Source organism: Mustelus asterias, chromosome 8 (assembly GCF_964213995.1).
Source record: "Mustelus asterias chromosome 8, sMusAst1.hap1.1, whole genome shotgun sequence".
Taxonomy (NCBI): Eukaryota; Metazoa; Chordata; class Chondrichthyes; order Carcharhiniformes; family Triakidae; genus Mustelus; species Mustelus asterias.
The window spans coordinates 70,916,127-70,932,070 of record NC_135808.1 but is presented as its reverse complement, the minus strand read 5'-3'; the positions used below and the strand labels follow the sequence as shown (position 1 = coordinate 70,932,070).

At 44.7% G+C, this 15,944-nt stretch overlaps 1 protein-coding gene across 1 annotated transcript in view; it reads right to left on the bottom strand.

Moving 5' to 3' along the window:
- Window positions 1-15,944, bottom strand: part of crb1 (crumbs cell polarity complex component 1) — a 95,904-nt gene that overhangs the window by 29,022 nt on the left and 50,938 nt on the right. Inside the window, exons 8-9 of the mRNA XM_078219044.1 lie at window positions 13,840-14,802; window positions 6,842-7,395 (exon numbers count right to left, since the gene is read on the bottom strand). Coding sequence (XP_078075170.1) covers window positions 6,842-7,395; window positions 13,840-14,802 — 1,517 coding nt within the window. The remainder of the gene's footprint in view (window positions 1-6,841; window positions 7,396-13,839; window positions 14,803-15,944) is intronic.

The following is a 15,944-nucleotide window of genomic DNA, read 5'->3' as shown; positions in this document are numbered from 1 at the left end:
GAGCTCTGACGAAGGGTCATCCAAACTCAAAACATTGGCTCTATTCTCTCTCCACAGATGCGGTCAGACCCGCTGAGATTTTCCAGCATTTTCTATTTTTGTGTGTGAAAAAAACATTTGTCTTTGGTACCACGTTTTGAGCCTGATTTTAACTCCATGCAAGTGCGTAGTTTTTGCGAGAGTTAAAATCCTGTTGGTAAATGTCTACTCTTGTACAAAAATATTTTTGTACTTCATGGAATTGATGTCACCTTAACAAACAGGGAGATCACAGAAAACAATTAGTTAATGTCTTGGAAACTGAATATATAATGAGCTAATGATAATCCATATCCCATTGATAGAATGAACCATAACTTATAGTCAGCCCAGATATACAATGTGAATTGGTATCAAACTGTTTACATATATATCCCCTATCTGGATATATAGGGTAGCATACGGAAAGCAAAATAATAATTATAGGAACATGTGAGAAAAGGTCTATAATTAATTGTATACCTGTCCTGAAAGCTGACAACACAATAGTGGCTGCTACTCATCCATAATTAAGTATCTCCCTTACTACCATTTCACCCCCATCACATCAACAAGATCATTCTTCTGTGACTGCCTTCTGTTACATCTATGAGGGAGCTCAACCATGTGTAGTTGCTGGAATTCAACCAGTGTCGTCTTGCTGCTACAACAAAAGCAGCAACATGCCTGGTAGTGTTGTCATTCCTTGATGATATCATAGGGTGTATCATGTTGAAACTTGCAAAGTTTCCTCGTATTTCAGTCGAAATGAATCACTCAGCAATTTCTCCCCAGCAAGTCCACAACGCAGCGAAAATGAATACTGCCGAGATATTCAAATGCCGTGATTCCCAACATAATTTTAATTTTCTCAACAATGTTTCTCCTCTCCTTTCCTGAGTAATGACCCCCCCCCCTTGCTGATTTAGTATAGTCGTGTAGGTTTGCCCTTTCAAAAGCTGAAATGATAACTACCATTGGAGACAGAATAGGCCAGTTCACCCTGCCTTTATCTGACACCCAGATATCTGCTCTTCTGGGGAGGAGTTATTGGATCACGATCTGGAACCCTGCATGACATTTCACTCCTTAATTTGGATTTCAGGAACTAATCTGAGCTTGGGCAACATTTATGATGCTGCCTTTCACTGCTTCAGATTGGAAATTATCCAGTAGTTTTTTTTTCACTGATTCAACTCACTGAGACAATAAAAGGAGTGTTTTTTTAAAAACAGAAGTGCACCCAACTGTGTACTGTGTACAGGTTTGGCCTCCTTATTTGATAAAGGATATAATTGTGTTAGAAGCAGTTCAGAGAAGGTTCGCTTGGTTTAGGATGAAGGGCTTATTTTATGAAGGAAAGTTGAACAGGTTGGGCCTATACCCATGGAGTTTAGAAGAATGAGGAGCTAATCATATTAAAACATAGAAGATCCTGAGGGGACTTGATAGAATGGATAGTGGGAGGCTGTTTCCTCCTGTGGGGGAAGAGAACTAGGGGCCACAGTTTAAAAATAAGATATCTCCTTTTTAAGTTGTAAATTAGAGATTTTTTTTCTCTCAAGAGAGTCCTTGGTCTGTGGAAATTTCTTCCCTTGAAAATAGTGAAAACTGGTCATTAAATTTATTCAAAGCTGAATTAGACAGATTTTTTAACAGACAAAGGAAGTCAAAGGTTCTGGGGGCCAGAAAAGAAAGTGGAATTGAGATTACAACCAGAGCAACCATGATCTTATTGTATGGCAGAGCATGTTGGAAGAGCCAAATGGCTACTCTGCACCCAAGTCCGATGTTCCTTTTTCTTTACACATTTTACCCATTTCTCCTCATCACCTTCCCAGATAAAAGGTTGGATGCTGCATCCTTTCACATCCATTCCAGATTATGTTAAATTGCATGACTTTGTTAAAAGACTATCTGGCAGTTGAGAAAGTGATTCCTCTCCATCCAGCTTTCCTGCTCTTCCCCCAGTGAACCATTGTTTTTGCAGCAAAGGTGTGGAGTTTGCCTGCTAACATATTCCCAAGTGTGACTCTCAAACAAGACTTGAACCCAAACTGAGATCACTAAATTAAGAGTCCAACACTCTAGCAAGGTGTTGTATCAGTATTTAACACTGGCTGTCACCTCAACATTTTGTATAATTAAGAGTGAAAAATAAATATCTAGATTCTGTAATTGTGAAATGTTTTGTAGCTATGATGTAATACATTCGAGACGAATCAGAAATGTCGTTACATTTCTAAATTTTGTCTAAAATTACTCGTGCTGAATTTCATTACTTGTGTCTTCTGAAGCTGGAACAGCGAGAATACACTTAAAATAATAGAATCATAGAATCTCTACAGTGCAGAAGGAGGCCATTTGGCCCATCGAGTCTGCACCCACCACAATCCCACCCAGGTCCTGTTCCCATAATCCCAGATAATTACCCTGCTAATCCCATGACACTAGGGTCAATTTAGCATGGCCAATCAACCTAACCCGCACATCTTTGAACTGTGGGAGGAAACCGGAGCACCCGGAGTAAACCCACACAGACACTGGGAGAATGTGCAAACTCCATACAGATGGTGACCCAAGGCTGGAATTGAACCTGGTTCCCTGACACTGTGAGGCAGCAGTGCTAACCGCAGTGCCACCGTGTCGCCTTATTTTCCGTGAAACATTTTAAACTTGAGGGTAAAGCATGAGATAAATGTTAACTGTGTTTTACTGTTGAATAGTTATCCACAACTTTACAGATCATTCATCACAATTGGAGCTCTGAATCAAGCTAATTTATGGCACTGAATCTAAAATGGTGGCTAAGGTGCACAAATCCCTGACATAGAGAGGGCAGAATGACCTGCTTTTGTGCTGTAATTCTTATGGCAGGGTTTTGTGCTCAGTGGCGAAGTGACAGTCCTCGTTGCTGATCTCAAAAAAAAGGGGCTGGTGGGGAATCTCCCTGCAGGGAGCTTTTGTTGCTTGGGGGGTGGGGGGAGAGGAGAGGAGCGGTCTCTGAGGGCCACAGGTGGTCAATCAGGAAACAACCCCACCCCCTGAGCCCACACTGACGCCGCTGGTTTTAATGGGTGGCCTCTCCAGATGACGAGCGGACTGTCAATCTGCCACTGATGAAATTTCACTGGCGGTGTGAAAAGGCTCTGAAGTTAGTATGTGGGTGAGCAGGGTGGAGGAAGCCTAGATTGTGTGACAAAGGGCTTGGGGGTAATTTGTAGACCTGGGTGAGCATGATCTGTTTTTCTTGGTCCCCTAAGCCTCCTGCGACCCACTAAAACAACCAATGATCAGGCCATTCAGAGCATTGCACAAATAGGCGGAGCACGTGCGTCACTAAGCCCATTCGTTTTTATCTAAATTCCTTGTTTGGGATCCTCAAACCAGCATTCAACCCAGATTTGCACTTTTAAGAAGTCAAGTCCCAAGCCGAAATGTTCTAGTCGTTCCCGCACGATCCCGTTGAGGGCGATCTCTTGCTGCGGGTTTCCCGATAGTGAAGGATGTGAACAATGGGTAAACCTGTTGACGGTGATGGGGCCAGAGCTCCTTGCCGCTGATCAATGGCAGCTGCAAACCACACCATGGGCAGGGTGGTTGCAGAAAATCCACCCCCCCCCCCCCCCCCCACCCCTTCACCCCGCCGTTCCAATCAGTTGCCCTGAAGAAGTAAAAATCATTTGAGCCGTGTTGTGATGTGGCATCCAGCACCATTCCAGTCCACATCCGGGGACACGGATCTAAAATCCAAAATCCAGCCACCCATTTTACAAGACCTGGGTATGACTGTCAAACAGGTCTTGAATTCAGATCTCTAAATCAGCGAGCTGTAAGCTGAATTCCTTCCTCTGTGATGCACCAGCCTTTGGAACCTGCTGTTGTATTGAGATCCCAGCAACCTCTTGTGTTCCTGGGAGAATTTTCAAAAGAAAATCTCAATGTTGGCCCTTGGGTCAGTGTTGCATCCTGCGGCTGCCTGGACCAGCCCCGCCAGCAAGAAATCATGCTTCACCAGCGACATCACCGCCCACCCCAAACCTCACCCACCATCTTCCCTTTGATTCTGGATATTGGGTCTAAAAGATGGTTTTTGTGTACTGTATTTAAAGGGGGCAGCTAATGATTAGTATGAAGGATAATCATAAGAATCATTAGAAATAGATCAGGAATAGGCCATTCTGCTCATTAAGTCTGTTCCACTGCAATTCAATAAGGTTTGAGCTGATCTGATTGTGGCCTTAGCTCCACATTCCTGCCTGCTCATAGAATCATAGAATCCCCTACAGTGCAGAAGGAGGCAATTCATCCCATCGAGTCTGTGCCCACTCCCCGAAAGAGCATCTCACCCAAACCCACCCCTGTCCTCCATGAAGGTGGGGAATCTGTGGAACTCTTTGCCACAGAGGACTGTGGAGGCCAGATCATTGAGTGTCTTTAAGACAGAGATGGATAGGTTCTTGATCAATTAGGGGATCAAGGGTTATGGGGAGAAGGCAGGAGAATGGGGATGAGAATCATATCAGTCATGATTGAATGGCGAGCAGACTCGATGGGCCGAATGGCCTAATTCTGCTCCTATATCTTATGGTCTTATGGACTCCCTTGCAGATGAAAATTCTGTCGAACTCAGCCTTGAATATATTCAATGAGTCAGCCTTCACTGCTCTCTGGGGAAGAGAGTTCCAAAAGCTAATGACCCTCTGAGGGAAGGAATTCCTTCTCAACTCCATCTTAAACAGGACACCCCTTAAAAACTGTGCTCTCTCATTTTAGATGCCCCATGAGGGGGAAACATCCTCTTTTTATCCTCTCAAGCCACCTCAGAATCTTAAGTTTCAATATGATCACCTCTCATTTTTCTGAACTCTAGTGAGTTACAGGTACCACTTCCTCAACCTTTCCTCATTTCTCACACTGAAGGCAGTATGTGTGGGCAGGAGTTGCACCATTTTGTATTCGGGGTGGACAGGCTTGTGGATGGGATGTGTACACACGAGCAAGTTTCCTCCTACACACTTCCAGATCCTCCAACATTGTTAGTAATGGGGTGAGTGACGGGGTTGGCGAGGGCTGGGGATGGAATTTCTATCATACAGGCAGTAGTCCCTCTGAGTGAAACTGGAAACAAATTTTAACCAGTTAATTTGCTGAACTGATGATGATCTTTGGATCTTGGGAAATTGAACCCAATAGGGAAAAAACAAGAACGTAACTTAAAAAATACAAATGATTGTGATTATTTTCGAAAAATTTAAGACTCCCATTCAGAAACCCCTATTATTCCCTTTGTATTACCTACACTGAGAGAAACTTTGTTTGGAAGCCAATTGTTTAATATTTAAAAAAATCAATGATATTCCAGCCAGATCAGAACAACTTTCTACGGAACTTTTAGGTTTATTGATGAAGAGATTAAAATTCTGAAACATTCCCAAGTAGATAAATGCACCAAACATTGAAGATTAAAAGACAATCAAATACTATTCAATGGCTATTTTTGACTCCAGATTAATTTCTGATTCATGACATGTGGGTGATATGCTCATTGTGTTTTGGGAAAATAAATATACCCCGTAAGTCCGAGAGAATGTGCTGGAGGACCCCTGACAGTTCCAATGCAAGGATTCAGTGGGAATTGTCCAGGAAGTTTCAATTTCCATTAGGCAATAATCCTGCATCTGGAACCCTCCAAAACTCTGAGTTTGAGTCAGATTCTACAGATGTTTCCAAGTCACTTACCAGAATAGTTACCGAGGAAAAGTTAGATGGATTAAAACCAGTTTAACTCGTGTGTAACTATGCCATTGACCCCCAAACTCCTTACTGGACATCTCACCCTCCACACACAACAACAACTACCCCTTTTACCACCTGATTATCCCCCCAGCTACCAACTAAGCCCCTCCACCCCGACTAACTTTCCAACACTCTGACTACCCCCGACTATTCAACGAACAGTCCCCGCCGCCTCCCACCACCCCCCCCGCCAAATCCTCTGGACGACCCCATTCCCAACTGACCCCCTGACTTCCAACTAGCCTCACGACCACCTGACCACAATCCCACCCTGACTACTTCCCTGACCACCTGACTATCCCTGCGACAGCGCCCCGCCACCCCCCCCCAACCCAATCTCGAACCTCCACTCTATCTCCTTATTCGCTTCTCTTCCTTTTGTACTTTCTCAAAGTGGCTGGGAGATTTAAACTTACCAATATACAGCAGATAGTGCTATAAAAATGGGGCAGGTCTTGACCCCGCCAATGCTCCTACACGACAAAGGAAGGACTACAGGAACAGGCACACTCTACATTTCCCAGGAGGCCTGGTTTGGAAGTCCAGGTGGGAAATGCAGAGCTATGGTGCAAGGTAAGCAAATAGGTGCGGGGCTGGCAGTCCAGTGGTAATTGCCTTTCCATGAAAGATTCGGCTCAATGCGTCTTAATATAAAAGAAATTCCTCTATTTATAATCACTCCACTTTTCCTCTTTACTTTATGTCTCTCTGGTGCCTTTTGGAGGAGAGGGTGGTCTGAATAGTGGACTCAGTGGGGCGAATTTTCCCGTTCCACCTGCCATGTAAATCGTAGTGGATGAGGGACAGACCATGGAACGGTCCATTGACCTTGGGCGGGATTTTCCGGTTTCGGGGTGAACGTGACCGGCAAAACCCACCCAGTCCGTTCCGCCTTCACGACAATGACCCTGTTTTGCAAATGAGGTTGTGGCATTTTGCTGATTGCCATGAAGGGCTGTTGGCCTCTTACTGAATGCGTGTGAACACACAAATGAAGAAGTGCATTGAAAACCGTATACTGTACCTGACATACATCGACATCAGTGCAGCCACTTGTTACATTAACAAGTGTTCTGTTGCTGTAGGAATCTTCAGAGACTCCAATGGGATAAAACTCCAGTCTTTTATTGTTGATTTTTAAATCCTGGATACATCCTTTAAAATATCTTCCACCATGAGCTGGTTCCAGCTGATCCGGCGGCAGGCCTCCGATATAGGCCACGTCGCCAGCTTGAACTCGAATTGGATGAATATGAGTCTGACCAACCACCTCTCCTGACTGAACAAGTTCCAATTTGTTTTTCTTTATCTTCACTGTTATTAAATGAAAAGAGCTGTCACTGGTGTAGTGACCACCCATGAGGGGTTTGGACAAGTGAGATTGGATAACGATTCTGCCAGCGTCCAACCCTATCTGAAGATACTTAGAATGGCTGTTCTTCAGGACAAATAACAGACCATCTGGTCTTCGTGGGCGAATGAACATTGATATCTCCACCTCTTCGCCTGGATCATCATCAATGATGAACATAGCATAGCCTTTCGAATCTTCATGGCCAAATCTGCCTGGTGTCAATTCTACACAAGGCAAATAAATTTGATTACCAGCCTTGCAAGCAAAAACATATATTACTTATAAAGTAGGTTAAAAAATGTATTGAAACATCCCAATATGTTGAAGAAATGTTCTGCTCATGTAGCATCATTATTATTTTGCCTGATTGTTATAACTGCTTTTGATATAAATGAACTTGCAAGCCATTTTTGAAAAACTCCCAATCATCCCCACAAAATGAAAATGAATGTTTCGATAGCAAATCAAAATGAATTTAACGATTGCCACATTACTTAGTCGCTCAGTATCTATCATGAAGAAAACTGGTTCACCCACCAACTGAACTGGTATTTTCCTCAACGAAACCCCCACTCTGCTATCTGAACCTTGCTGGAAGAGTGATAGAAAGGAGTGTTGGGAGTTTAATTAGGAGATGATATTGGGTGGGTTCAAGGAACGTCAAGACCACTAATGTTATCAGGCTAAAGCGCGGGATATTATAACTCCTGGGCCTCATTCACAACCTGTTTTCCAGCTAACCGGCTGTCCAAAATGGGTGGAAAGAAATAGCGACGGCTTTGGGAAAATTAAAATGGTGGTGATGGGGAAAGCAGGTCGGGGCTGGGGGAGGCATGATGGTTATTCAAGCAGAGATTGGTGTGGTTGGAAATTGGGGCCATGATTCTCCCAAAAGCGCTGAATTGGCGGGAAAACGGTTCTAGATCCCGACTGTTTTCTCAGTTCAGCTTCTCACCCGAATCTCTCTCACTCTGTGCACTGCAGAGGTCCCAGTCATGAATATCATTAAAAACCCGGGGGGGGCGGAGCCTATTCACACCGGAGTTTGACAGTTCTGGAACTCTGTGCATGCGCAGTGGTCCCTATCTGTCAGTCTCCCCATTTGCAGGCCAGCTCGATCACTGTCCAGCTCAGGACCCCTGGAGTGCTGCCCCTCCAGCAACCCCCCCCCTTCCATGGCCCAATCGCGGCCCCACAACCATTCCTGGGCCAGCCCTGACCCCCCCCCTCCCCCCACACCACAGAGCGCCCCGATGTCCACCCGCCCCCCCCAGCAGTGGCAATCCCCCCCACCCTGGCAGACCCCCCCCACCCCCAGGGTCAGACCGCCCTCTCGGCAGTCAGGACCCCCCACCCCCCCCCCCCCCCCCCCCCAGACAGCCCCAATCGCTGGCCTCCCTCCATCCCAAACCGATCCCAATGCAGAGTAGCAGCGGGACCTCCCAGCCCTGCTGATTGCTCCCTAAGCCCCACCCACAATAGGCCCTGCCCCCTTGGCACTGCCTGATGCCCGATGGGCAGTGCCAAGGTGCCCCATGGGCATTGGCACTTTGTCCCCTGGGCAGTGCCAGGGGGCACAGGCTGGCACTGCCAGGGTGCCTGTGCCCAGGGGGCACCACTCCTCCGCTGTCCGGTCCCCTGGGGGGGGGGGGGGGGGGGGGGGGGGGGGGGGGGGGGAGGGCGATTGTCCCCCTTTCATTCTGGCGGAGCCTTCCGTTAGTTCCCCAAATGTGGGGAGCGAGTCTGAGCCCCACCAGAATGAAGTACTCCTGGTGGTGTAGGAGAATCAATCGGGACCGGTAAGTTCCCGATAATTACATTCAAACTACATTTAAAACATATTAAAAGCAGATTCAAATTACTTATTTGCCTTCCCGCCAGTGTGGTCTGGCCTGCGACTGTTCTGCAAATCCCGGAACAAGACCGGCGATGCGCATCTCCCACCGCGACCCGCCAGAAAAGTTGCGGGTCGCGTTGGGAGAATCGCGGCCTAGGTCTCTTTGGGTTAGTAAGGGTGGCAGGAGTAGATGAGAGAATCAAGGACTCGGACCTTATTTTTGGAGCCTAGAAGAACATACCTGCTCCTCTACATACAACTAAGATAAGTTGCTGACTTACTCCATAGAATCCCTACAGTGCAGAAGGAGGTCATTCCGCTCATAGTGTCTGCACCGACCACAATTCCACCCAGCCCCTTCGCCTTGAAGCCCCACTTATTTACCCTGCTAGTCCTCCGACACTAAGCGGCAATTTCGCATGGCCAATCAACCTAACCCGCACATCTTTGGACTGTGGGAGGAAACCGGAGCACACGGAGGAAACCCACACAGACACAGGGAGAATGTGCAAACTCCACGCAGACAGTGACCCGAGCCGGGAATCTAACCTGGGTCCCTGACACTGAGGCAGCTGTGCTAACCACTGTGCCGCCCATTTACATTGAAGGATCATCTTTATGCTTTCCAATACAATTCACTGAGTTGAGCCACAATAAGTTCCTACTCAGTAAGTCCCTGAAATGCTCAATGATGTTCTGTTCACTGAATATATCAATGATTTGGATATGGTTCCAGAAGAAGTGGCATCAAAATTTATATGCAAAACTGAAGTAGGTGGCATTGTTAATATTTCAAAGACCAAAGGAAACTATAAAGGGATATTGATAAGATGGGAACAAGCTAAGGAGTGGCAGATGAAATTTCATATAAGCATGAGGTGTTACATCTTTGTTAAGACAGTTGCAATTATCTATTGAATGGAAGTAGCTCAATGCTGTGGAAGTCCGGGGGGACTTAGGGATATAGGTTCACAGAATATTATCACGTTGCTAATGATTTAAAGAAGCTAATAGATTCTAGGACTCATCTCAAGAGGTTTAGAATATAAAAGCCAAGAGCTAATGATGAGCCTATATGAAACCTTAATAAGGCTTCAGTTGCTGTGCTACATGCAATATTGGGTTCCACACTATAGGAAGAATATTGAGGCTTTGATGAGGTTACAATGCAGATGTAGCTGGACTCTCCTCATGAGGAAGTACAAAGAAAAACTTTAAAAATTTGACCTTTCTTTAGAAAAACATAGATTATGGGCAAAAACTTACCAAAAAATGGCAATGTTAGTTTCCGGAGAGAAAACCGGTGTGTTTCTCTCTCGATAAACCAGTCGGTTTTCTCTATAGATCTTACGGCACTCTGCCAAAAAAATCAAGAGGGCGCGATTCACGCCGGGAAAATCCCACTGCTCAGACATCGGGGCATCATCTTCAAAAGAAGCTCCAATCAGAACCTGAGTAAACCTCCCCCTTAGCCCACCAGGGACCACCCCCCTCCCCAACCCCGATCAGAGTTGGCACTTCTCTACCCCCGCAATCATCAGCCCACCTCACAATCAGCAGCACCTTTCCAGCTTCCCCCAGCCCCCACATTCTGAGCCGACAGAACATACCCCATCCGCCGCCAACTGCCATCACCAGTATCCCCTGCTTCTTCATCTGCTCCCGGCCGCCACCATATTTAAATGAATTCCTCTTGTCCCACCCTCATGCGGCATATGCCAACTGGCAGTGCCAATCTGTGCCAAGGGGCAGTGCCAGGGGGCCACTGCCTGACCATGTCCCTCTCTCCTGGGGGCTATACTTACCTTTATGACCCTGGGGAGACCCCCACAACAGGTTCGCATCTAGGTGAACCTGTTGTAAATGGCACTGGTGTGATGATATGCCAGCTCCCCCCATTGAATATCTAGAGATGCAGGGGGAGGGGGAAGTCCTGGAGAGGATTCTCGTTAATGACATGCTAATGTATTAAAATGAGCTTTCTGTGGTCCCTCAGCGTGTTTCAAACCATTCCAATTCCGAGGGGCTGCTAAGACTGGAACTCGGAAATTCAACGCTACGAATCGCGCTCTCCGGATTTTGAGCAGATGGAGAGTGCGGGCTCAAAGGAGGGCAGGTTGGATAATGACGGACTGTTTCTAACAGTTGGGGGGTCAAAAACCAGACCTTGAGGTAGAAGATTAAATGCAATAGGTTTAGAATAAAACAATGAAAGCGTCTTCACAGAGTTGAGAGACCTGGAATTAACTTCCACAGACCTGACAGCATTTGAGGTTAGAAAAGGAGCTGAAACAACAGGAAAAAACGGGAACAGGATGAATAAACAGAATGTGAACCATTCACATGCATGGAGATTAACATCTATACGAGTTCACTGGGCTGAATGTCTTTTGTCCCTGAGTAACATCTTTGCATTTGGTATTAAAAGATGTGTGGGTTAGATGGATTGTAAGAAGTCTCACAACACCAGGTTAAAGTCCAACAGGTTTATTTGGTAGCAAATACCATAAGCTTTCGGAGCAGAGCTCCTTCGTCAGATGGAGTGGATATCTGTTCGTTTAGATGGATTGGCCATGCTAAATTGCCCCGTAGTGTCGGGGGCTAGCTAGGGTAAATGTATGGGGTTATGGGGTTATGATTGTGATCGTTGCAGACTTGATGGGCCGAATGGCCTCCTTCTGCACTGTAGGATACTATGAATAAAACCCCCAACTTGCAGCTGTTAATGAGGCTTCTGCTTAAATCCAATGGACACCTTGGCCTTCAAAACGAAAGGCAAGTTACATGATAGCAGGAAGAAGTTAGGTTGGAAGAGAATAGTCAGTAATTGCAAAGCTATTTTAACTGTGCGCTTGCCCGATTCTCACAATGAGTGGTAGGTTAAAACCTCCACAATCAGCTACAGAGCAGGGGCAGGTCTGAGAAAATTCTCAACCACACATTTCAACTCCACTGGATTGTAAAATCAGGCTTAAAAATGCCTGGAAACAGAAAATGCTGGACAAACTCAGCAGGTCTGGCAGCGTCTGTGGAGAGCGAAACAGGTTAACATTCCGATTCCCTGTAACTCTGGGGTGGCATGGTGGTGCAGTGATTAGCACTGCTGCCTCACAGCGCTGAGGACCCAGGTTCAATTCCAGCCTCGGGTGACTGTGTGGAGTTTGCACTTTCTCCCTGTGTCTGCGTGGGTTTCTTCGTGTGCTCTGGTTTCCTCCCATACTCGAAAGATGTGTGGGTTAGGTTGATTGGCCATGCTTAAGTTGACCCTAGTGTCAGGGGGATTAGCAGGGTAAAATGAGGGTTATGGGCATAGGGCCTGGGTGGGATTGTGGTCGGTACAGATTTGATGGGCCGAATGGCCTCCTTCTGTACTATAGCGATTCTATGATTCTATAAACTCTTCATGGAGCTCTGAAACTCAAAACATCAGCTCTGTTCCTTTCTCCATAAATGCTGCCAAGCCTGCTGAATTTATCCAGCATTTTCTGCGTTTGCTTCAGATTTCCAGCACCCGCAGTATTTTGCTTTTATCAAAAATGTTTGGATCTTCTTCACACCTTTGAAATCTATCCACAGCTCATTTAAATGTTTAGACAGCTCTGCTGGCATTACCAGCTCTCACTAACTATTTACATTTTAATTGCTATGAGAGGTGCTGTGCAATGAATAGTTAGTTGCATGCACCGTGCAGAGCCCATGCAGGCAGGAGAATGGCAGTAAAAACCTCTTGCTGCAGATATTAACATGAATGAGGTAAATGCAGTATCAATCAATGAAGGCTTCAGTGTGGAAGAACTGTGCAGGGGAACGAAGGCCACTTTATATTCCTGTCATCGATGGAGCAGATCAGGGAAATTCTCACTGACCCAATGCTTAGAAGCCAGTCTACATACACTTCGAGAGAGACCCAACTGAAATCTAAAAGGACATAACTAATCATTGGGCATACATGGTATTAAAAAGTGGTCCAAAGGAACTTTTTTTTTGCATTCCATCAAATTTTTCTTTTTCAACAAAAGTGGAGAAAATAAATCAGGTGGGGTGTGAAACAGGGACTCTTGCCAGCTTTGCTCTGTGACCCAAGATTAATTTATATATCAAAGATTCCCGCTGTAAACTGAACACGTTTTTCTGCCTCTTTGTAAAACTAGATGTCAAAAATTTAAAATAGATATTAAAAACTACTGGAGAATGAACAAGACATCTAAAAGTAAATATAATTACTGCAGAGGTGGTAAAGAGAAGATTATACCAAATTATACATTTAATCACTCTTCATTCAGATGCAATTGTTTTAATTATAAATTTGAAACATTTCTGGTCATGACTGTGTGAGCCAATTTATTGCTGGTATTATGTAGTTTTGTAATAGTTTTATCATTAATCTAAAATGATCAAGGAAATACTAAAATAGGTTATGTTGAAATGAGAATGTTTATGTTGCTTTATGATCTGTTTGAGTATTTCCAATTCTCTTCCCAAAACTAGAGTGTATGAAGACCGACCTTTGTCTATTTTCATAGCCAGTAATTCCCAGGGGCTTATAATATGAGGGGCACACTTCACATCACGTGTCGAGTCTATCCTGCTCTTGTCACCAGCCGTTGGCATAGTTGGAAGGATTTGCAGGTTGACACACAGTCTGTTTGGCCGTGTTGTGAACACACATTCCTTGGCCATCAAGTCCTGGGGTGGGACTCGTACTGAACATTAAACTATACAATTAAATCTCAGTACTTAAATAACAGTTAAGAACATATCCAGTGAAGGCACTTTACATCAAAACAAACAGAGTCATTTTACACCTTGAAACATTATTTGGGATAATTACCTTCTGAACAGTTAAATCCTGTGTATGGTCTGAAACATTTACATTTGTAGTTTAGCCACAAATCAATGCATTGGCCCTTGCTCTGACACACATTCCTCTGGCACCATTCATTCTTGCTGCACCCTGGTTTGACATTCAGTGCTGAGTCAACCGAAAGATTTTCTACATCAATTCTTTGGGAATCCACTTCCACATCTTGGAGGCAACCAATAAAATAAGGCCGAGGCTGGAGGACATTGGTGCCTTCCGAAAAGTGTCCGTACTCATTTTCTGTGCTTCCAAAAAAGGTGTTTTCAAATGCAGAAGCAAGTTGGCCACTCTCCAGCCCAACAAACATTTTGAGATCGCATTCTTCTGAGCACGAATTGTCCAGGAGCTTGGCAGAAAAGTCACTGCCTAACATCACTTCCACAGTATGCCAGTGACCATCATTCACATTCTTAGAAATCTCAAGGCCTGCAACCAGCTGGTTTCTCACCTGCAGAGATGCAAATAAATGCCCATTGAGCACTTCCAATTTCATAAATGAATCTTTGTTCCCTCTATGAAATATAATTGCACTGGACAGTACAGTTCTGCACCTTAGGAATACACGGTAGACAAGTTTATCCACTGAATCATCATGCTTCCTGGCACTTGCTGTTTTGATGCGAAGATATCCTCCAACTGGAAAAGAGAAGGTTGTTGATAATTGACAGTTCAGTCTCGTGTAACCATTAGCACAGAGGCAGTAGTGCCTATGTTGTGCATCCTTTAGGTATGGGATACATGTTGCTCCATTCTGGCATTCATGGTTCTCACAGCCAGACAGAATGTCTGTACAGTTCTTGCCTCCATAAAAAAATTCTTGTTCATTTCGTGCTGGACAATGACAGATGTAACTCGCCACAGTATTCTGACATGTTCCACCATTTTGACAAGGATTTGATTCACACTCGTTAACATCCATCTCGCAATGTGTACCTTGAAAAGAAAGCACATACTTTTTTTTTCTTCCATTAATTTGTAAAACTTTTGTACATCACGCGCACTTCCTGCAGGTCCCTTTTTCATTCTTCCATGGGGATGTGGGCATTGCCGGCAAGGCCAGTATTTGTTGCCCATCCTGAATTTCCCTTGAAATGAGTGGCTTGCGAGGCCATTTCAGAGGGCAGTTTAAGGATCAACCAAACTGTTGTGGGTGTGGAATTATATATAGGCTAGACGAGATGAGGATGGCAAATTTCCTTCCCAAAAGGACATTAATAAAGAGATGGGTTTTGACCAAAATCAATGATAGTTGTCATGGTCACCATTACTCAGACAAGATTCTTGTTCCGTATTTATTGATTGAATTTAAATTCCACCAGCTGTCATGGAGGGATTTGAACCTATGTCCCCACAACAGGGGCTTGTGGATTACTGAGCCAGTAACATTATCACTGTTGCCACCATCTTCCCTTTTATTTATTTTCACACTTCAATGGTCACTGGCTCACCAATTGTATTGTTCTATTGTATATACGAAACATGCACACTTTGTAACAATAATAAGACTCAGTGTATAGATGTTTCATTAACAACTTTGCCTCCTTATAGAATTTTACAACCTTGTGCACAGTATAAAACACGGCAGGAAAGATGATTCCTCTGTAATGAGGATAAAGAGGCTGCTCAATTTTTTTAAAGAATACATGTAGATAAGAGCAAGCTATTCTGCAAATACAAAATGATTGAACTATTTTTCCTTGTGTGTCAAAATGTTTACATTTTATCATCAACTGAATTGAAGTGTTAATTTGTTTTGTACGTGCAACAGTTCTGCAAAATCTCGGATGACTTTTCCCATCAGATGACAACATGTATTTAACACAAGGCACCTAAAGTGTCTAATGTTTATGTAATAACAGGTCTTGATCAATATTTACCTCCTGATTGGCAGGAACACTTTACCGCTGCAGCAAACCTGTTCATTTACTATGGTACTTCATTTCCCTCGCAATTTCCTTCCCTGTAACAGATTTTCTGACTGCGCTCGCCCCAAGACCGGAAAATCCCACCCGAGGGCAATGGACCTTTACATGGTCCGCCCCCGCCTGCTATGATTCCCGTGGCAGGCGGGATTG